General features: G+C 41.4%; 1 protein-coding gene across 11 annotated transcripts in view; it reads left to right on the top strand.

Moving 5' to 3' along the window:
* Positions 1 to 22,483, top strand: part of Ryr2 (ryanodine receptor 2) — a 562,694-nt gene that overhangs the window by 234,079 nt on the left and 306,132 nt on the right. For all 11 annotated transcript variants that reach the window (XM_029468301.1, XM_029468299.1, XM_029468302.1 and 8 more), the window contains exons 8-10: positions 41 to 153; positions 10,500 to 10,599; positions 11,502 to 11,598. In XM_029468301.1, coding sequence (XP_029324161.1) covers positions 41 to 153; positions 10,500 to 10,599; positions 11,502 to 11,598 — 310 coding nt within the window. The remainder of the gene's footprint in view (positions 1 to 40; positions 154 to 10,499; positions 10,600 to 11,501; positions 11,599 to 22,483) is intronic.

Here is a 22,483-nt window from a genome sequence, read left to right as displayed (position 1 = left end):
TAACTGGGTCTTCTCCGTGTTTTAATTCTATGACTCGCAGGGGAGGCTTGCTGGTGGACCATACATCCTGCCTCTAAGCAGAGATCAGAAGGAGAAAAAGTGCGTGTTGGAGATGATCTCATCTTGGTCAGCGTGTCCTCAGAAAGGTACTTGGTAAGTGTGGGGTCAGGGCTGCAGGCTTGATGCTCTGCTGAGAGCTGGAGATGAAGTGATGCTTGGTAGGAAATGTGCTCATGAGCAAGCAAAGCTAGGGAGACAATTCATAAAGGCTTGTGCCTCTAGCTGGTGAGTTATAAATAACTCCTGAGAAGAGAGGGAGATGTCTGTGGCCTTAAGGGGAGGATGGCTCCCTGGGTCTGTTTGAGCAGGCTTCCCTCCAGACCTTGATATGCATATTCATGAGGCTGATGGTGCCTGTTCTTGGATTCTTTATTAATAGAATGTAAACGAGTCTAATGGGGATTTCAAGTTCTGTGGTCTTTGTTTTGTGCCTCATGTAAAAGTTGTATCAAGTAGGTTCTTTCACTATATTTTGATAAGTGTGATAATTGTGTGAGAGATACCTTTAGCAGCTCGTCTGTTAATGGCACTGCCTCAATTCAAAGAGTAGTAGCTAAGAGTAGGAACATTAAGATGTTAGTTAGTTGTTGGATGTATTTTTTAGTTTTTTAAGATAAGGCAACTATGGATTTAATATATTCAATAGGTTGTAGTTTTTCTAATCTAAAGAATAATTATGTACAGAAGTTCACAGAAGAACAAAGTCCATGAAAATGTAAATATATACAATCTTTTTTGGCTCTTTTTGTAATTTTATTTATTTGTTTGTTTTGAGAGAGGGTCTCACTGTGTAGAGCAGGCCAGCCTTGAGCTCATCTACCTTATCTTCCACTGCTGGCATGGTGGACTGTCACCAGCATGCTCAGCTAAACATTACATTTCTCTTTTGCAGGACTGAGTATTCAGCCCAGCTCCTTGTGCATGCTAGGCAAACCCTCTACTACTGAACTACACTCTACTACTGAACTACTCTCTAAAGATCGAACCACTAACTAGACGTTATTCTCTCTTGCTTTTCCAATGCTTTTCCACACCATAGCCAAAATGACTTGAGGAGGAAAAGGTTTACTTCATCTTAGAGGTCAAGTCAAGAAAGTAGAAACCACAAAGGAAAAGTGCTTCCTGGCTTACTCCCCACTGGCTCCTTGCTAAACCAGCTTTCTTATGCAGAGCCAGGATCACCTTTGTAGGAATGGCACTGCCCACAGTGGGCTAGGCCCCTTCCACCTCAACTAGCAGTCCTGCCCCCAGATACATTACAGGCCCATCTGACCAAGGCAATTCCCAGCTGGGATCCCCTTGGATGATTCTGAGCTCTGTCAATTTGAGAGCTGGTGATAACTAGGAGAAACAGAAAAAAGTAACATTTTTAAAGTTTTTCATGAATATCTACATAAAGTATCCCAGAGGGATCAGTAGATGATAATGGAAAGAAAGATGAGGCAGAGTAGGTCACTGTGAAATAATCATTATATTAAAGAACCTACTGTGAGAGGCAATGAATCTCTAACACTGTAGATCAGAGTTTTTAGGGTGCCCTATTACTTTGTAAATATGGAAATAGAAGCTAGGGAAACAAATCAGTTGATCAAGTACTTGTGTGGAAACATTAGGATATGAGTGTAGATTCCGGAATCTATATAAAAAAGCAGGACATGATAACACACTTGTGGGTCAGAGGCGGGCAGATTCTTGGTGCTTGCTTGCCAGCCAACCTAGCCTACTTGGTGAGCTTCAGGCCAGTGTGACTCTATCCCAATGCCAACCTAGCCTACTTGGTGAACTTCAGGCCAGTGTGACTCTGTCCCACTAACTAGATAGCATTTGAAGAACGACTTCTGAAGTTGACTCTGACCTCCACATGAACACACACACACGCACACGCACACGCACACGCACACGCACACGCACACGCACACACACACACACACACACACACACACACACATGTACACATGCATCTGCATACATACTTTCAGGCACATGGACACACACACATACACCCAAGACTGAAACAGGGTGCGCTCGGTAACAAAGTCATTTCCAATGTACCAACGAATTTAGTTCATTTTCACATGTTCCTAGAAGAAGGCCTGGCCTCATGTGTGCAAAGTGGTGGTGCTAGAGACCGGATGGCTTAACAGGGCCTCCTGTCATGGACAGGAAAATGGCACTGTTTGGTGAGTCTGCCCCTGTATAGTGGTGGGAGGCCTGGAGCCATCCTCCTCTTTTGTGTCCACATTGTCCCTTTGTAAATTTCTAGTGCCATGTGGTTGTGCAGCTTATTAAAGTATACATTATTAAGGCCCTTACATGTGCCAGAGCTGTGCCATGAGGGTGATGTACCCTGATTAGAAGGTGGACATTTCAAGTTTAGCTGGGCTGAGAACCCAATGGCAAGAGAAACAACTCATGCCCCCTTCAGCACAACACTCCAAACCTGTTTTCGTTTGATTTGGACCTGACAGTCCCTATCTGTTGTGGTTTCCCAGCTTGTACTTCATGCCTTGTAGGAGAATTGATTTGATAGTGGGGTTTCATTATCCATCAGCGGAGTACGAATATTCAGAACCTCAAAGCACTAGACTTCTAACGTTTCATTTACAGCTATCCACCTGTGCAGATCTAGCACTGGCTCCCTGGCCTCTAGATTAGCTGTTTATAATGTAAGGTTAGTGCTAATGGGAACACCAGGTCCAGACCTTATTGTGAGAGGCAGTGAGGTAAGGCAATTGAGTTTTCATTGAGTGATAAAAGACTTCAGGAATAAGTCACAAAAACTGACACATGCAATTCCTGGCCTTTGTAAATAAACAAACCTGAATCATTAAAATTTACTACTAGTTTCTAAGCTGCATTCTGCCCAAGTATTAAACTTCACTTTCCCTAGTAGCCTTTACATATATATAAAATATATTAGGGATATAAGACATAAATAATTTATATTAGATATAATATAAAACTATAGTAGATATAAAAATGTATAAAAGGTATATAATATAAATGCAAATATATAAATGCATAAATGTATTTATTTATGTTATATAAATATAAACATGTATATGTGTGTGTATGTGTATGCGTATGTGTGATTTTGAGACTTGGTCTTACACTATATAGTCAACACTGGCCTTGTGTTCATTGTGTAGGCCAAGATATCCTTAAACTCATGGTGACCCTTTTTTTAAATTTTTATTTTATTTTTTGCCTCAGTTCTTGAGTTGAGTACTAGGCTCATGGGCATTAGCTACTAAACTCAGTTCTGGATAGTCCTTATAGAGATTCCCAGAGCTGAAAGCCATGTTGCTGGGGTTCCACTCTCATGTGCCGATGAGGCCAGTGCTTTTGTTGTTCATATCCACAGAACCCTGCATAGAACAGAAAGAAGGAATCTCCAAGAATATACTGTCCATGGCTTCCTCTCTCAGACAAGTAATGCCACAACCAAACCATGCGGATAGCTTTCTGCCAGTGTGATAGGTACCTGAGACAGGCTAACTTAACATAAGGGAACACTAGTTTTGACTCAGAGTTTTAGAGGTTCCATTCTGTGGCCACTAGACCCCATTGCCATGGGTCTGTGGTGTGACAGAGCATTATGTCAGGGAGAGATGGTGGAGCAAGCCTTCTCACCTCATGGCAGTGAGGACAGAAGTAGAAAGAGATGAGGATCCTCTCTGTCAAAGGCACAGCCCCAGTCATGTAACTCCCTTCTTCTAGGCTCCACCATGAAAGGTTTCCTCCCAACAGTTTTAGGACCATCAGTATTACTGTGTGGGAGAAGGATGCTGATGCTGACAGACACCCTTGTTGAGTACTGTGGTGATAGGTTCATGGGTGTATATGGTGGACTCAGTGCTGATGTTTTTAGAAAATGAATGAAAATAAAGAAGAAGGTAGTGAATGAGTTTTGAATACCTAGGCTGGCTTTGAACTGGCTGTGAAGTCAGGAATGACGCTGAACTTCTAATCTCCACCTTTCAAGTGTCAGGATTACAGATGTGGCACTGTGCCTGCTTTATGCTGTACTGGCATTTGGGCACAAGGTCTTGCACATTCTAGACAAGTACTCTTAGCTGGGCCACATCCCCAAGCCCCATGTATAGTTCCTTGAGTCCTCAGTTTCTTCATCTGCAGTATGGGAATTATGAATCACTCAGCTGACACAGGGGCATGAGGAGAATCAAATGCTGAAATCCAAGTAAGATCACCTGCCCTTGCGTAGTGAGCAGCTCCCATTGTTTGTTTGAGAAGTCTGTGCCTATGTACAATGGTTAAATAAGCTACTGGTATTTAGCTTAAGGAAGGCAAACCTGGTCTCAAGAGGAGGACTATTACAGAGAGCCTTAAATAAAGATCTATTGTATGAAAGCAAGGTCTGTCTGTATTCTGAGATGCTGACATGACTAGAGAAATCAATAATTAAAACTTTTGTTTCAAAATGCATTAGTTAAAAGTGGCCATAGAAAATGAAAAACTCTAGCCTTTGACTTTTTCTTTTCTGGTCCATGACTGTGAGCTACTTTTCTTCTACCCCTGAGATCATTTAAGGTTAATCCAATTTTACATTTGGAACACTAATGGGTCTGGCAGCCCTTTGTAGTGATGAATTGATGGCCAGCTAATTTTCTTCCCTCCCATCTGCATAAGCACCTCCCAGACAGAAGAGGGTGCTGTGGTGAGGGACCTCCAGCCTGTCAACTTTACAGGTTGGACCCAGGTCAATTCCAAGGAATAGAGTCTTGGCTGTAAAAATGGTTGTAAACTATTCACACAATACTGTCTTTCTTTACTTTTGCTGTTTGCTGTTCTAATATGAAATGATATCCTAATCTTTCCAGGACTAACCAGAAGGGCTTTTCTGTGCTCCTATTGGACAATTTGTCTTTTAAAGAGGCTTTTTCCAAAGCAGCTTATATGTAAGAGAGAGAAAAAAAAAAGAAGTCTTAGTATAGTGAAATCAGGACAAACGGGTGTTACTGACTCAGAGTCCACTTCAGATGGATTAAGACAGGGTAAGTCACGTGAAACTTCGTTTCTAATATATCAGTTGTAAAACTTCCCTGATCTGCATAGAAACTTCCCATCTGGTTTTATGAATCCTAAGACCTACAAAGATCTTAGGATTCATAAAACCATAGCCCAACAACCGATTTAAAATAAACCGTCAAGGATCTGGAGCGATTGCTCAGTGGTAAAGAGCCCTTGCTGCTCCCGATGGCACCCAGGTTCATAGCATGCACACAGAGGACAACCTTCAGGAGTGAGCTCTGTCCTTCCACCAAGTGGAGTCTAGGAATTGAACTCGGGTCACCACACAGACATCTTTACCCTCTGAGTTATGTCTCTAGCCCTAGCTTAATATTTTATCAGTAACAAACAAACAACTAATGCATGTTATTTCCAGAGAGTTAGAAATAAGATGTTGATAGTACCAGAAAGGTCTGAACTCATATCTTCCAGCCTGGCTCCACGGGCTTTTACCCTCCTGATAATTTACCTCTGTGGTCCTTATCTTGGACTTTTAAGTGAGAAAGCTATTTTTACTGAATAACAAGTTGCTGGATTTTTCTAAAACTGTATACATACATACATCAATGGAAGGCAGGCATCCTTAATAATTTATGATGACAGCCAGTTTAGTTTGGGGGACAATCTAAGCACATGCCCTGCCAATGAATCATCAGGTCCAGTCCCTTTGTTTACATTTTATTAATTTACCTTGAGCCCCCTTTTCTGTCCCTATGGCTCAGGTGAGGAAGCCATTGAATATTACATTTAAAGAAGCATCCATGTCTTTGTCTCCCATTTATCTTTTCTTCTTTTTTTTTTTTCCAAAGAAGAAGGTGCAGCCCGAGGGTTAAGATAGCTTGTTTATTTGTGTTTCTTGTCCCTGGATGCTAATTTATTTGGAATGCTGTATCACTAGGGCCCAAATGCCTGACATTTAATAAGAGATAAATAAAGGAATGAAAAACTGCTTCAGACAAGGACTGAATCTTAGAAAAATGTTGGGGCCATGGAACCTTCTGGCAATCTGATAAAGGATCCTGACCTGCTGTCACAAGCAGCTTTGGGAATGCAACAAATAAATCCACAGGATTAGAAAGGAAATTAAAGGGTCATGATTTACCTAGCTCTATGGGACTTGGGTTAAGATCCCAGGAGAGCTGCGGGGCACTTAGGCCTCTGTGATTTTGAGTTTCTGTCATATAATATTATATTCACTCATAGTTTTAGGGTCCACAGTTTTTATGGGCCCCTACTTTACTGCTCCTAAATTGGAAAACTTTATTTTTTATTATTTCTCTTGACAAACTGCTCAACTGATTGTTCTGTATTTTAAAGGTTAAAATTCATGGGCTAAGATAGATGGATCAGTGGGTAAGTGGCTTGCAGAGCAGGCATAAGGACCTGAGGTCTATCTTCCAGAACACATGGGAGAAAAGTCACAGACTGGAGAGATGGCTCAGTGATTTGGATCACCGTTGATCTTGTAGAAGATCCAGGTTCAATTCCTAATCTCACAACCATCTACAGCTCCATTCCAGAGGATTCAACATGCTTTTCTGACCTCTGTAGGTCACACACACACACACACACACACACACACACACACACACACACATATTAAAGAAAACAACTAATAAAGGCTGAAGTAATTAACATTAGGTTAAAGGTGAGACTTGATTGCAGCCAGGTGCCCTGAGTCCTGACACTGTGGCTTTCCTGTGACTTAACACTGCCATCTTACACGTGGGTGCCCTGGTGGCTGTATTGTTGAGCCTAGGGCTAGTTTTGCTTTCACTCTCTGCTACCAACCACCTTTGCTTTAAGGACTACTACTCATCTTGGTTTCTTCAGTAATTGGACTGTTGCTGCCTTCTGAATATTTAATAGCAACGGTCCTGACTTGGCACTGTTCCTACTCAGATTTCTAGTTTGCTGTTTTTAAGCAGCTAAACTAAGTAGACGATTTCAGGAGGCAATGCACACCGAGATGGTTTCTTTTGAAGAGTAGGTTTTGTTTAAATAACTCTTTATGGCTTCAGTACCTTCTTAAGGACATAGTTAGAACTCCTAACAGACCACACAGTCCCCTCCCCTCTCTCCTGTGTGTGACTCAGACCACACAGTCCCCTCCCCTCTCTCCTGTGTGTGACTCAGACCACACAGTACCCTCCCCTCTCTCCTGTGTGTGACTCTTCTTTGCCTTTGGATGTAACCTAAGGATCACATTTCAGTTCTCCAGGTCACCTGTTCCCCATTTTGGCTGTAGTTGCTCCTGGCTGCCTCAAGTTTGAGCTCCTTGATCTGGCACCAGCCTTTGTCTGTCTGTCCTTAACTCCCTCCTCAGTATGTGTCCTAAGCTTCAAAGAGAGGATTCTGCACTGTTCTTTGTATTCTCATGACTCTACCCTTAGATTGCAGTCATTTCTTGGCCATAATCAGAGGTATTTTTAAGGATCTAGCCTACAACCCTGCCAAGCAGCCTGATATGTTAGAATGAAAAATCCAAACTGGCTTATAAAATTTTTATTATCTTTAAAACATTTCTAGTCCAACCATTGACATTATATTATATATGTATAAATATGAAGTTTGTATCTACTTACTTAGAGACACTGTATCTCAAGTAGTCAGGTCATGTAATCTTAAAGCCTTTGGCATGGGAACTCCCATCTCTCCCCATGGAATCAGTGTCCCCTTCAGGCTCTGCATGGAAGGCTGTATCAGCTGTTTGGTTGGAAATGTTCTCTTTTGATAATCAAATTTAAAAGCATTTTAATATACTTTACACATTAAGATAATCCACGGTGTTTTATATTGCTTACTTATCTCCCCCTATAGGATTCCAAGTACCCTTGGGGTCAGAAGTTTTTTCTGATAATATTTAGCACAATGTTTTAGACAACACATTGAATGACTTCGTGATGAATTAACAGATGACCATGTATGAACTTTCACTTGGTTTACAGCAAAAATAAAATATAAGCTTTAGTTTGTGAATTCTTTTCAGAAGATTTGGTGAACTATATATGGTTATATATCTATATCTATATCTATATATATCTATATATATATCAAGTATGTATATATTTTTCAAGTGTATGTGTGTGTGTGTGTGTGTGTAAAATTCTGTTTACTAAGCTACTGACATAGAAATAACTCAGATTTTATTGGGGGCTGGGGAGATGGCTCACTGATTAAAGTATTTGCTGTGCAAGCAAGAGGACCTAAGTCCCAATCTTCAGCAACTACAGAGTCAGCCAGGTACGGGGTATGTGCCTGCAGCTCCAGAGCTGGAGGTGGAGGTGGGAAGGTTCCTGGAGCTCCCTGCCAGCCAGCTAATCAAATTGGTAAGGGCTAGGTTCAGTGAGAGACCTTGTCTCAAAAACATAACATGGAAAAGCAGCTGAAGAAGACATCCAACAAGTGTCTGGCCTCTAACACATGAGTGTTCACCTATGCATCCAAACAGACGACAAACACTTACAAAAAGAAGTGAATAAGAATTGTTGATAAAGGTTTTGCCGTTTTGATCTTAAAGGTCTGACTAGCATCTTTTCATCATTTATTGAGTATCAAGCTCTCTGGATGGTGAGAGACACCCCTGTGAGCCTGTATCAGGCAGCTTAAAGGGGAAAAAGAAATGAATCAAAGAACTGTGTTGTGTGCTAATCACCATGGAAAACATACTGTTCGTATTGATGGAGCAGATGGGATAGGGCTGATCTGTTAGCACTGAAAATGTTTCCACATCATAAGAAAGAAAAGTAAGTTAGGAAAGGAGTCTCAGGGGGGACTGGACATAGGAATGGTGACCCTAAAAGGACTCAGAAATTTCATGAAGGCAAGTGACAGCTGGGGTTCTAGAGAGGGGAGAAAATGATTAGTAAACCCAATGATCTCCTGGGAAACTTTGAATCTATTGATTGGTGCAGTTATTGATGAGGCTGAGATGCATATTTTACACTGTCAGCTTCAAGAGTCTCTTGTTATAATTGATTTTTGGTTAGCATACAAAGAAATGGATTTCATTGTGACATTTTCTTTCATACACAGATATCAGATGTTTTATACTTAGTTATCCTTCTATTTGCATCTGCCCCAATTCTGCCTCTCCACTTGTTGACCCCTCCTCCTCTCTACCTCCCCTCCTCCTGCTCCCATGAAGAGTATTCCTATATTCATTTCTCTTCCCTTCTTCTAGATTTTTTCCTCCTCTCTCATACCCTGTATGTGCACATACATGTACGTGTGCATGGATGCATCCCATCTTTCAGTGCACATGTTTGCCTTTCAGAGAAAACATAACATGTTTGTCTTCCAGTCTGTCTCAGCTCTCCTTCATACTGATCCGTTTTCATGCAGATACCATAATATAATTCTTCATCATGAACAACTAAAATTCTCAAGTATATGTGAATTACAGTTTCTTTACCCAGTGGTTTTGGTTTAAGCGAAAGAGTGAAATTGTTGCTGAGAGTTGTTATCACCATCTACTGGCTCTGATATCAAATTGCAGCCAACAGCTGAAGGGCTCTATTCACATCATTGCTTGTCAATCAACTATCCCAGTATCATATGTAGGAGAGTGAGTGATAGTTGCAGGCATCCACTTTAACACTATTCTATCTATAAATAAGTCCTAAGACAAAATTTCTTCCTATACATAATTTTTCTCAGTGCATTTGTTATTCATTTGTGTGTTTTCTGATTGCTGGGATGTCAATCACTGTTTGGGTAAACCTAAAAAATGTCTATGATACACAGAGTGTTCTAGTTGGCTTTTCCTGTCAACTCAACACGGCCTAGAATCACCTGAGGAAGGAGTCTCACTTGAGAGGTTTCCCGAGCACATTGGCCTGCAGGCTTGTCTATGGAGGATAGCCTTGATTTGGAATTGATACAGGAGGGCCTAGCCCACCATGGGCAGCACCATTCCCATGGTAGGTGGTCCTAGGTTGACTCACAAAGCTAGCCACGCATGGGTCTTGGGGAGAGATCCAACAAGCAACACCTGCCATGATTCCTGCTTGAGTCCCTGTACCAAGTTTCCCCAATGAATGGTGACCTGGAAGTGTAAGCCAAATAAATCCTTCCTTCCTCTAAGTTGCGTTTGGTCAGAATATTTCATTACAGTAACAGAAAGGAAACTAGAAAAAAAAAGTAATTTCTATTATTCTTTTTCCTGATCATATTTTAATTATCTTGAGTCAGAGCATGTTGTCTAGGCTGGTCTTGAACTCAGGATACTCCCCGAGTACTGAGATTCCAGCTTTGTGCTTCCATGCCTGTCTACTGTCTTAACATTGGAGGAACAGGCTGAAGTGCATGTCCCTCACACACATTTCCAAATCAGCAGTGTTACCACCAGGCTGCCAGAGCTCCTGTACCAGGCTCACAGCAATGCCTCCTCTTGCCTCTCGCTGCAGCACTTGTCATATGGCAACAGCAGCTGGCATGTGGATGCTGCCTTCCAGCAGACCCTCTGGAGCGTGGCCCCTATCAGCTCAGGAAGTGAAGCAGCCCAAGGTAAGAGATCCACTTTAATTAAAAGGCTTGTCCTTGATACAAAGTTGATGCTTATCCCTGAAATTGTGATAATGAGCTGATGGTTAATTAGAGACCTTTCATGTCCTGATATTCTATCATGCAGAAACATGACATTTTAAAATTTGCCTAAACTGCTATTTAAAAGTGAAGCCCGTGTTAGATTTCATCTTCTCTTATTTTCATGGTGTTGTCAACTTTGGCTAGTTCTGTGATTTCACTAGCTTTCTAAGGGCTGCTTACCCCATTTGTGGGACCTTGAAGTACCACTCAGTTAGTCTAATGGCATCCTTTCTCATATTCCTGTGCCTAATAGCTTCAGATCTGAGCCAGTACTTGTTTTTGTATGTATGAATGTTTACATGTGTGTGTGTGTTGGCAGGGGGTAACTTGTGTATGTAGATGCACGTGGAGGCTAGAAGTGAAGAGGATGGATGTTGTTTATTTTCTGTCATGTGTATGTGTGCACATGTGTGTTTGCATGTGTGTAGGTATACAGGTACACATGCTCATGTTCATTCCATTGATTGATTGATTTGGTCTTTTCATTGGCTTGGATCATACTGATAAGTTGAGGCTGGTCAACCAGTGAGTCTCAGGGATCTTTTCGTTGACTGAATGGTTTCTACAGCCCCACATTTTATGTATTTAATGGTGATGTTTATGAGCCCAAGGCCACACCCTCTGGTTAAAATATCAAACCACAGAGTTCAAGGTGTCAGCCACTGCCATTTGGCTTTGTGATTTGGTCACAGGCCCAACACCATTTTCTAGTCCAATGTTTCTCTGTGTCTGTGCAACTAGACGATTGTATCAGATGCTCTGTCTGGCCACCAGCATCTGGCCATGATACTATAAATATAAATGACTTTTAACCCTTGCAGGATATCTCATTGGCGGTGATGTTCTCCGACTGCTGCATGGGCACATGGATGAATGTCTCACTGTCCCTTCAGGAGAGCATGGTGAAGAACAACGGAGGTTGGTACTCGAGCCTGGCATGTTGCACTAGCTTTGATGTATTTGCTGGGAAAAGAATAATCTTGATGTTGCAAAAAGGAACACACAACCAAACTGAAAATAATTCAGCAAAGCATTTTCTTTTTGTAAAAATGGTGCATCAGAATGCAGACCTGCTAGGTAGCATGCTGGGCAGAATGACCTCTGTCTTTCAACATTGAGTAGGTTGTGACTGTGTCTCTTCCCATTGGTGAGTGCTTGACTTCACAATTGGCTAATTGGCACAGAGAATGGTGGTGTGGGCTGGGGTTAAGGAAATATTGGCCCATGTTGGGCTAACTACCTTTGATAGAAAAGAAATGTTTCTCACAGACTGAAACATCCTGTTTTCTTTGCTATGATAGGCTTTTCCTTACCTAGGAATGGGTCTATGGCAAGCATTAGCATCACCCAACGTAGAGAACACACATTCATTGCCCACTGTAACTTTCCACTTCACCACTTCCTAAGAAGAAGGCTTTTCTCTAGTTTCTTAACTACCAGAAAAAGAACTGAACATCTTCATCTACTTAACACACATAAGAAGCATCAAGCAAAACAAACTGGGCGAGAGGAGAGAATATATGAAGTTAAACTTCTTAAAATGCCACTAATCCTGAGCGATATTTCTGGAAGATTAAATCTCACACTCAGTCTCAGAGTTCTCAGGATTCTTTTCTGTCATCTGCCATTTATTGGAAAATGATGAAGTTGACCCCTTTCCCTCAAATTTTACATGGAGACCAAGTTGAAATTGTACTGAGCGAAGTAAACAGGTATTATGAAAATGTGCCACCATTCCATGTGACCCAGTGCTGTGGTTTGCCTCATGAATTATTTAACAAGTGCAGTAAGCTATGTACACAAAACAGAGGCCACACATAAGAGAAGAGCTGTCTGGGTGATTTTTTTATGTGCTATTAAATCTTTGAGTGTGCTTTTCTCATGATGTTAACCCGGATATTCGGGAAGCTTGTTGAATAGATACTTATCCTTCTCATTTAGTAAACAGATATAGCAGGGTCTTTAGAAAATCAGCAGCCACTTCAGTAGCTCAGGAAGATTTGCTGGGAGCCTGCTTCTAGGTTTTGCCTCTCAGAGGCTAACTTAGCTTAAGGTCAAGGGCAGCACAGCTTGTAGGGAAATTCCCTCAGCTACAAAGTGCATTGTCACCTGCAACCGTGAAACCCCTTCTCACAGTGCACTTAGTCCTCAGTGGTTCTATTTAAGTGTTTGTGTGTGTGTGTGTGTGTGTGTGTGTGTGTATGTGTATGTGTGTATGTGTGTGTCCAGTTCTCTCTGTCTGTCCATGCATGTGAGAAATGATAAATAGATAGATAGATAGATAGATAGATAGATAGATAGATAGATATGTAGATAGATAGGTAAGTAATAGATAAGTAGATAGATAGATAGATAGATAGATAGATAGATAGAAATGGATAGATAGGTAGGAAGATAGGTTGGTAGATAGATAGATAGATAGATAGATAGGTAGGTAGATAGATAGATCGATAGATCTTAGGGAGGTAGAGGTATCATGGGTGTGGGTCTGAGTCTAGAGGGTAGGTGTTGGGGTTTTCCAGGTACTTGTAAGTCTTTACAAGGAATTGAACAGAGAAGCCTGGCTGGTTAGAAGAAAGGAGATGATGCATTAATGAAAAGATGGTCTAAGGAGTGTCATAGTTTATCGATGGCCTGGTTCCAAAAAGGCAGAGAGCAGAGAGCCAAGGTCTGCAGTAAGCTCTTTGGGTCATTAGCTTAGCACCTGCCTTCCCCACATTCAAACAATGCAGACAGCTCTTCAGAGCAAGCTCTCCTGTGTGGATAAAGCTCAGCTAGACTAAAGGCCGCTGGTCTTTCACCTGCTGCGTTTGTGTGTTAGTCTCTCACATTTCCTCTTCTGGGTTCCCATTCTCTCACCTCAGTGCCTAGCTGGAGAAAAGGGCTCACTAGGGGTCAGGCACTGAGATTTCTATCCCTGCCATACTCTCTCTCAGCTCTGCTCCCTGTTCATTCAGATGTGAGCCAGGTCTAGTCATCATCACCTGAGGTTCCTGCCACCATGTCTCTACCATTATGACACACATAGCCCCTAAACCATGAACCTAAATAAGCTGGCTGCTTTTAAAGTGCTTCAGCCAGGTATTTTATTCATTTGTCTAATTATGTTTATTGCACTTATTTGTGTGTGTGTGTGTGTGTGTGTGCACAAGCATGTGCAAGCCACAGTGAACATGTAGAAGTCAGAGGACAGCATGAGGAGCCAGTGTTTTCTTTGTGGATCCCAAGGATCAGATATAAGCCATCAGACGTGGTGGCAACTACCTTTACCCTCTGAACCACGGAAGTGGCCCAAGTCAGGTATTACAGTGTCAAAAAGTAACCAGTACACATTGCTTTCAGAATAAGATGCAGGTGGCCCTGAGAAGGTCATAGAATGCTGAGCAGGACTTTAAAAGGCTTGAGGTATGAATCCAAACACAAGGCCAAACATGAGTTGGCATGAGTGATGAAAGTTCTTTTCTTTTCCTTAAATGACACAGAGAATAAGGAAAAATTAGAAGCTAGATGTATCTGCTGTCACTTTTTTGTCAGCTCCAGGCTCTTGGCTGGGCTTTTCTCCTCTGCTGCCAGGGAGGAGTTTGGCCAGGGAGGAGTTTGTGGGACGGGGCTGGAATCTTCATAGCTATACTAGACACTTGGATTGGAGGTGAGAAAGCATGTAAGTCAGGGGAACCCATCAGAGAGTAGGAGATCATGGGGATCACGTGATAGAAAGTAAGGCTTTTGCCCTAGTTACTCATTACTATGTCAAAAGAACCGCCGGCAGAAGCAACTTCAAGGAGGGAAGATGGGATTTGGTTTGTGGTTTCAGGGGAGAGAGTTGGTGCAGAGAATGGCACCTGCGGCTAGTTTTTTTTTTTTTTTTATTGGTTATTTTATTTATATTTCAACTGTTGTCCTCCTTCCTGGTTTTCCCTCCACAACCCCTCCATCCAATTCCTTCTGCCTCTATGAGAGTGCTCCCCCATCCACCTGCCCACTTCTCCCTCACTGCTCTAGTACCCCCTACACGGGCACCGAGCCACACAGAACCTCCACAGGACCATGGGCCTCCCCTCCCATTGATGCCAGATAAGACATCCTCTGCTATATATGCAGCTGGAGACATGAGTCCCTCCATGTGTACTCTGGTTGGTGGTTTAGTCCCTGGGAGCTCTGGGTGGTCTGGTTGATTGATATTGTTCTTCCTATGGGTTACAAACCCCTTTAGCTCCTTCATTCTTTCTCCAATTCTTCCATTGGGGACCCTGTGCTCAGTCCAATGGTTGGATGCAAGCATCCACATCTGTATTGGTCAGGCTCTGACAGAGCCTCTCAGGGGATAGCTATGCCAGGCTCCTGTCAGCAAGCGCTTCTTGGCATCAGCAATAGTGTCTGGGTTTGGTGTCTATAGCTGGGATGGATCCCTAAGTAGGGCAGTCTCTGGAGGGTCTTTCCTTCAGTCTCTGCTCCACTCTTTGTCCTTGCATTTTCTTTAGACAAGAACAATTCTGGGTTTGGTTTTTTTATGAGAGCTAAGTTAAAATTGTGTGCACTGAGTTCAGAAGGTCTCAGCGCAGCAAGCTGGAAATTGGGTTGTCTGTGTCTGACTCAGAAAATAAGTGTGTGTTGAATATAAACCACAGAGGTGTGAGGGCAGTTGAGGGCAAGGGTGTCAGTCCCATGCTCACTCCGACTGAGAGGAACCGTGGGAGCAGATTGTGGCCAGCCATTCACCAGTGCCTTCAAAAGGCCTGGAAACTTGGACACTGGGTTAATGCAACGCTAGATGCTGCCCTTGATTGAATTCTGATAACTTCTCTGCGAGTTGAATCTCAGTGTGTGTTCACCTGAACATACTGAGAGACTCTTCCAAGGTCATGGAGGCAGCGAGAATACATCTGTTTGCATATCTTTTTATAGAATGTTGACATGGTGCAATTAGGTGGCATGGAGTCACATCATGACTGTAGGGAGAACATGAGTCAGAGCCAGGCAGCCTGGAGCCTCAGGAGGGATGCTTAGAGGAGGGATGCTTAGAGGAGAAATGTATGTCTTGATTAAGTTGTAAAACTGAGCAATTATAGATACATACGAAAAAAAAAAAGACTTCCTTAAAGTTAGGTATATGGAAAGCCTTCAGATTTTGAATATTGTTGATATCATTACATAGACTTTCAAAATTGCTTCCTTTGTTTTTCCCCTAAGCCATTGTCTGTGTCTGAGAGAACTAAAGAAGGCAGCAGCCCGCAGCCAGCATTTTCTTAAATTAATACCAGTCTGTTTGAGGGGAAGAAATACATAATGATGGCCGAGGCATACATTGTGGTTTATTAGGAGAAGAACTAAAAATGATTTGATTAATTTTTAAATGGTGAGTTTTAGCAGGGAAATATGTAAAACATTTAAAACATATCATTTCTTTGTCTTATAGATCTTTGCTGGTAATTTTGATCTAGCTGTGCCTAGTGGTTGTTTCCTGTTTATAAATTAAAGATCATCTGTCACATGAGATTTGTTCTAGGTAGTAGAAATGACTGAAGAGATGGCCAGTAGTGACATTTGCTTCTGAGCAATTCAGGAATATTTTGTTTATCTGTGTTAGGCTTCTCAGTGGATTTGATTGTTGGCTTTAGCTTGGTCTACCAGGTATTTAATAGCTGTAACTGTAATTGTATCAATGGAGAAGGCAGCTCATTGACAGGACATGTAATTCTGGATACTAATGGACTTGTTCAACCTTTTCACAATGCGATTCATCCTCTATATTCCCTCTTCATTCTCACAGAGTGTTAATAAGACCTATAGATAGAAGAAAAAGAAAAGACCTATAAGTAGTATAGCCTCCACTGCACTATTGAACTAGGCAGACTTGAGTCCGAGAATGAACTATAGAGGTTTAACTATAAAGATATTCTTCTACACTTCCTGCCCACCTTACTTGAAAGATCGAGTTTTGACAGGACCAGGAAGTACATGTCACTATTTCTTTTAAGTTCCTTGAGATATTTTTCTTTCAGGTAGGAATTTAGCAGTAAAACTTCTAGTGTGCATCTTGTAGGACCAGCAATGAAGATGAAGGCTATGGAGGGTGTGAGCAGTCAGGTGGGTGTTCCAGAGTTAACTCAGGGAATGGCCTCTGGATGAGGGGGTGAGATACATCAAAGAACAGGTTCTGGTGGTCAGGGCGAGAATCAGGTGCTACTCAGAGCTTTAATCATTGCTGTAACACGGACTCACACTGTGGAGGCTTCTAATTTAATGATCAAATTTCATCTGGATCATGATAGATTTTGTTGTTGCAGATTTTGACTCTGAATATATTGTATTTTCTTCCATGAATTTTTGTGATTGTAATAAAATATCAACAAAGCCCTGATTTAAGTACACATATGTTTATGATCAGAATGTGCACTATGAGGACGACGTGTGCCATCCCTTTAAGGGAGTAAATTGTACTATGTTTATTTCTTGTTGTGCCAGGTCTTGAACCTGAGACCGAAGCATTCTCCTATTGAGTCACATCTCCAGTGAGTTAATAGATTTTAAGGCAGTTGTGTGAGGCAATGTTAGTTTGAGACTCGAGTTTGAAAATCAATTTAGGGTGAATATTGTTTTTAAAGCATTATTTTCATTTTGAAAACATGTTTACAAGACGTGTTTTGCATAGTCGAATTTATTCTACAGAAAGTTGTGAATGACTGTCTCAGTCTGGACTCTGAGCTGTGTTGAAAAAGAGAGTGTCTTTCTCTTGAGGCTACATTCTATACTGATAATAAAAAATAAGTATGTTTATTCACAATTATGAATGCACTTTGCCCATGTGCATATAAGTTGAATGCACTGAATAGAAGTTGTAGGGAAAAATAAAAAGATGGAAGGGAACCAAGGGTGTGTAGGTATAACGTGTCCTGTGGAAGTGGTAGCAGAAAGGAAGAGAGAGAGAGAAAGTTCTGTGTTTGCATCTGATCATGCATTGCTTCTGTAATCTACTTATGTTGTCTTGTTCCTTTCAAGCAGGGCAGTGAATATGCAGTACCTTACGTGCTATGGGGACAGGTGCTGCCTTTGCTTTCAGGGGAGTGACTCAGTAGACAACAGCTATGCCACAAGAATACGTGGCAGTAATATCTTTACTCCTATGGCCTTTGTGATATGAAGATGATCCAGGGAGCTATCATTATGAATAATTGATACATCATGAGATGGGCTTTGTAGAATGAGTTGAGGTTCTCCTTGTCTAGCTTAAAAAGAGGAGCATGGTTTATGACCTTGCACAGTTAGATGACCCAATCTCAGAAGGATACTATGTCCAGTTTACTTCTGTAGGGGCACCCTCCTGTGTGCCAGCACAGAGAAGGGTGAAGCTACCAAGTTTGTCAGCTTTGTGACAGTCATATGATCTTCCTGGATATTTTTGCATGTTTGATTTTGTCAAAGATCAGTTGACTTTGTTTGTGTGGGTCTATACCTAGGATATAAACAAAGATGGTTTTATTTTATTTATACCATTATATATGCTTCTCTTTGTTTTTAATTTTTAAGTTAAGATCTCCCGTAGCCCAAGTTAACCTTGTACTCACTCTATGACCAAGGTTGACCTTCAACTTCTGATCCTCCTCCCTCTGCTTCCTAAGGTGCTGGAATTATAGGCATGAACCACCACACCAACCCAGTTGCTTTTCTATGTTAACTTAATATGCCGGAGCTTGTCCATAATGTAGGTTAAATTGCTTTTAAGATTTTATGTTATTATTGATGTGATGGATAATATAAAAATTTCAATGAGAATTTGTTGAAGCCCAGCTCCATCATTGACCCTCAGGAGGAGGCTGGCAAGGTATTGACTGACTTAAAGATTAATTTGTTTTCCCAAACACCATTTATAACAGAAAATGACCCATGCTTTTGAATATGATGTTAGTAACTCTTTTGTGTTTCTGACAAAATGCCTGACAGAAAGAACTTTAGTTTGGCTTATAGTTTCAAGGATTTATCATTGGCAGGTAGGACAGGTTGCCAGGACCATGTGGTGAAGACTCTTCACATCCTGGTTGTAGGGTGGGAAGCAGAGTCAACAGAGTGGGACCAGGAAGGAGTGGTCCATGCAAAGGCCTACTGCTGGGGCTTTTACTTCTGCCAGGCCATTTCTGTTGTAGAAAATATTTCATCTCAATTCAGGGTTTCTACCCTGCCTTGGACCAATAAGACATACAACCTTTTTATTTATAATAGCGCTGGACAGATATCTACCCTCCATGCTATTAGAATCTACTTCCCCATTAATAGCCCCAAATTATAATAATGTGTTTATGACTAACCTAACCCATATTGTTTTCCATCTCCCTTCCTTCTCTCTCTCCCTCTCCTTCTCCTCCTGGTTTTCCTCAGAGCCCAAGCCTGAGAACCCCATGCCATGCTTATCTCAATTCTGCTCAGCTATAGGCTGTAGGCATCTTTATTCACCAAACAGGAATAAGTTGGGGGGGCAAGGTCACCTAGCATCACTTGGGTCTACATGCAGATTCTCTCATTCTCATTCCTTGGGAGCAACCAGGCCTTAGGGGCCAGTACTGAGCATTACATATACAGAGCAAAAGACCAAATCTCAACAAGTTTATACCTCCCTTAAGCTCCACAGTTTTCAAAATAGAACCATAGTCTGGGGGTGGGGGGGTGGTCAAGCATTCAAAATGGGAGTCCAATTAGGGTATTTCAGATTCAAGCTATAAACCAAGATCAGGAAGCTCATAATACTACTGATTTGACTGTAGCAACTCAGTTCAAGCCAAAGTGAGTGAGTCCTTTCTACAGAAGGACTGACTACAAACTCTGAGTATTGTCCTCAGAGGGCTCATCCCATAGCTATAGAGAAGTTATATCATTCTTAACTTCCTCACAGTAACCTAGGAAAGGGTCGAAGAAAAGGAGTCAGGGTCTGGAGAGGTGGTTCAGTAGTTGAGAATGCACATTGCTCTTGGAGAGGGTCCAAGTTTAGTTCCCACCACCAATGTTGGATTGCTCCCAACTGCCTGTAGATCCAGTTTCAGGGAATCTGATACCCTTTTCCAGACTTGAGGGACACGCACACGCACACACATACACACGTATGTCATAAAGCATAAAGTAGAGTTCAGCAATCTGCCCAAGTTTGTACAATGAGATGATGTCTTCAGAAAGTTAATAACAATGAGATTTGAAATTGACTTGCCAAATTCTTGGTGCCCTACAAAAAAAGTGAGCTCATAGCTGTAGTATCATCTAGAGAAGGTGCCCTCTGTCAGAACTCACCCTTGTAGCCATCATGGGTCTCTTCATAGTGCCCAGTCATTTATTAATGGTGCTTTATGATTATGCCCTAAAGCTCACTAATTGGAATTGTGTATCCCATAAAATTTTATTATGAATAAATACTCCCATGTCAGGCAGTGAGAGGCTTGTAAAGATTTGTGCCCTCATTAGCATGCTAATATAGTATTTTCTGGGCTTCAGATTTTAAAGATGAATACGCTAGCTGTCGCAGCACTTGCTTTTTACCCAGAGTATGAGCTGTTGAACAATTGAGATAAGATTTAAATTGTATTTTATGACTGCCAGAACCAAAAGAGCTAACTACTTATGTTTCGGTGGACAATGTTTAATAACCATGAGAAGTTGAATTGATGACATTGTGGAGAGAATTTGTGCTTAGAATACATTTAAAGTTCCTTTTATGTGGTCAGCCTGAACTACGGGTTCTCTAATGAAGTGCTTCATTTTGGAGAAGGATGGGTTGTGGAGCCATAATGTGTAGTCAGAAGCCTGGGAGTTTTTTAAATAGTCTTGAATAAGCTTGTGTGATTGGTTATTACATGTGTATTTTAAAAGTTTCTNTTTGGTGAAATTGNAGTAACTTCAGCTTTTCTGATTTATGATCTAGAAGTTTCTGTTTTAAAAAATGTGTGCTTAGTACCAGCTTTTGGGGGTTGTTATCCCAGTTACTCAAGAGGCTNTGGCAGAGGGAATCTCAAGACAAAGACCAGACTGGGGTGGGGAAGGAGTTCAGAGTCAGCCTGGGCAATTTAGTGGTATTTGTTGCAAGTTAAAGGAGAAGCAGGTCTGGAGATTCAGCCAAGTGCTAGAGTGTTTGTCTAGTTGTGTATGAAGTCCTGGGTTCAATCTCCAAATCTGCACAATAATAATAATTTTGAGGATGATTATCAATTTGTGTTATTATTAATTATTTTCTTTCCCCCAAGTAGCTATAACATTTTAAGGAAAGAGTTTATATATTTATCACATTTCCATATAACAGTTCATCATCAAAAGCAGTTAGGGCAGGAACCTGGAGTCAGGTGCTGATGCAGGGGGCAAGGAGGTATGCTATTCACTGGCTTGCCTCCCAAGGCACGCTCAGTCTGTTTTCTTTATAGAACCCAGGTTCGCCTTCCCATACATTTAAAGTTGTCTTGAGATTCCCTCTGCCACAGCCTCTTGAGTAACTGGGATAACAACCCCCAAAAGCTGGTACTAAGCACACATTTTTTAAAACAGAAACTTCTAGATCATAAATCAGAAAAGCTGAAGTTACTGCAATTTCACCAAATAGAAACTTTTAAAATACACATGTAATAACCAATCACACAAGCTTATTCAAGACTATTTAAAAAACTCCCAGGCTTCTGACTACACATTATGGCTCCACAACCCATCCTTCTCCAAAATGAAGCACTTCATTAGAGAACCCGTAGTTCAGGCTGACCACATAAAAGGAACTTTAAATGTATGGGAGGAGAGGAGGAGAGGAGGAGAGGAGGAGTTAAGAACACTGGCTGTACCAACAGATTGGGAAAGGATTTTTACCAAACCTCCCAAGGCACGCTCAGCCTGCTTTCTTTATAGAACCCAGGTTCGACTTCCCAGGGGTGAGGGTCCATAATGGGCTGGGCCTCCCCACGTCAATCACTAATTAAGAAAACATCCTACAGGCTTGTCTATGGCTGGATCTTAGGAAGACATTTTCTTAGTTGAGCGGCCCTTTTCACCAGGGACTCTAGCTTGCATCAAGTTGACGTAAAACTTTCCAGCACAACACCTGTTCACCTTCCTTGAGTTTCAGAAGGAAACGTTTATTTTAGGCTCCAGGTCCAGTTTGTAATCCACCATGGTAGGGAAGTAACAGTGATGAGACCTTGAGAGAACAGGTCACATTGCTTCCACTGCATGCATATATGACTTCATTTCTCTCTTCTCTTGACTGTGGGTGTGATGTACCAGGAGCTTCAAGTTTCGGCCATCTTGATTTCCTCACACTGATGGGCTGTACCTGAGCTTGTGAGCCAAATAACTTCCCTTTCCACAGGAGATGCCTCAGTAGGTGTGTTTTCTCACAGTAACAGAGAAAAAGGAAAGACAGATTTTGTCTTCTTTTTACTTAGACTCATTCCAGAGCTCCACCTTTCTGTTTTGTGGGCTTCTGTGTTCTTCACTTCCAATAAGAATTCTTTCTTTTATTATTATTTTTTTTTAATAATTGAGGAATTGTAGGATATAGGTTTTTGAGAATCTCCATTAAAGTCACAGATGCTATGAATGGTCCTATCTTCATTTTGTTCCACGTATAGTGAATCTTTAATTTCTTTTGATCTTGGGAAAGTCTCTTTTGTTTTCTAAATGGTTAGTTTTTTTTTAAATTACCTTTATAAATTTCATTGTTAACCATTAGAAAAGGAGTCTAGGGGTTGGGGAAATGACTCAGTGGTTAAGAACACTGGCTGTACCAACAGATTGGGAAAGGATTTTTACCAAACCTAAATCTGATAGGGGACTAATATCCAATATA

The sequence above is a fragment of the Mus caroli genome, chromosome 13 (assembly GCF_900094665.2).
Source record: "Mus caroli chromosome 13, CAROLI_EIJ_v1.1, whole genome shotgun sequence".
In the NCBI taxonomy this organism is placed as follows: domain Eukaryota; kingdom Metazoa; phylum Chordata; class Mammalia; order Rodentia; family Muridae; genus Mus; species Mus caroli.
Note: the sequence above shows the minus strand (reverse complement) of the source record. Positions and strands in the feature narration are given on the sequence as shown.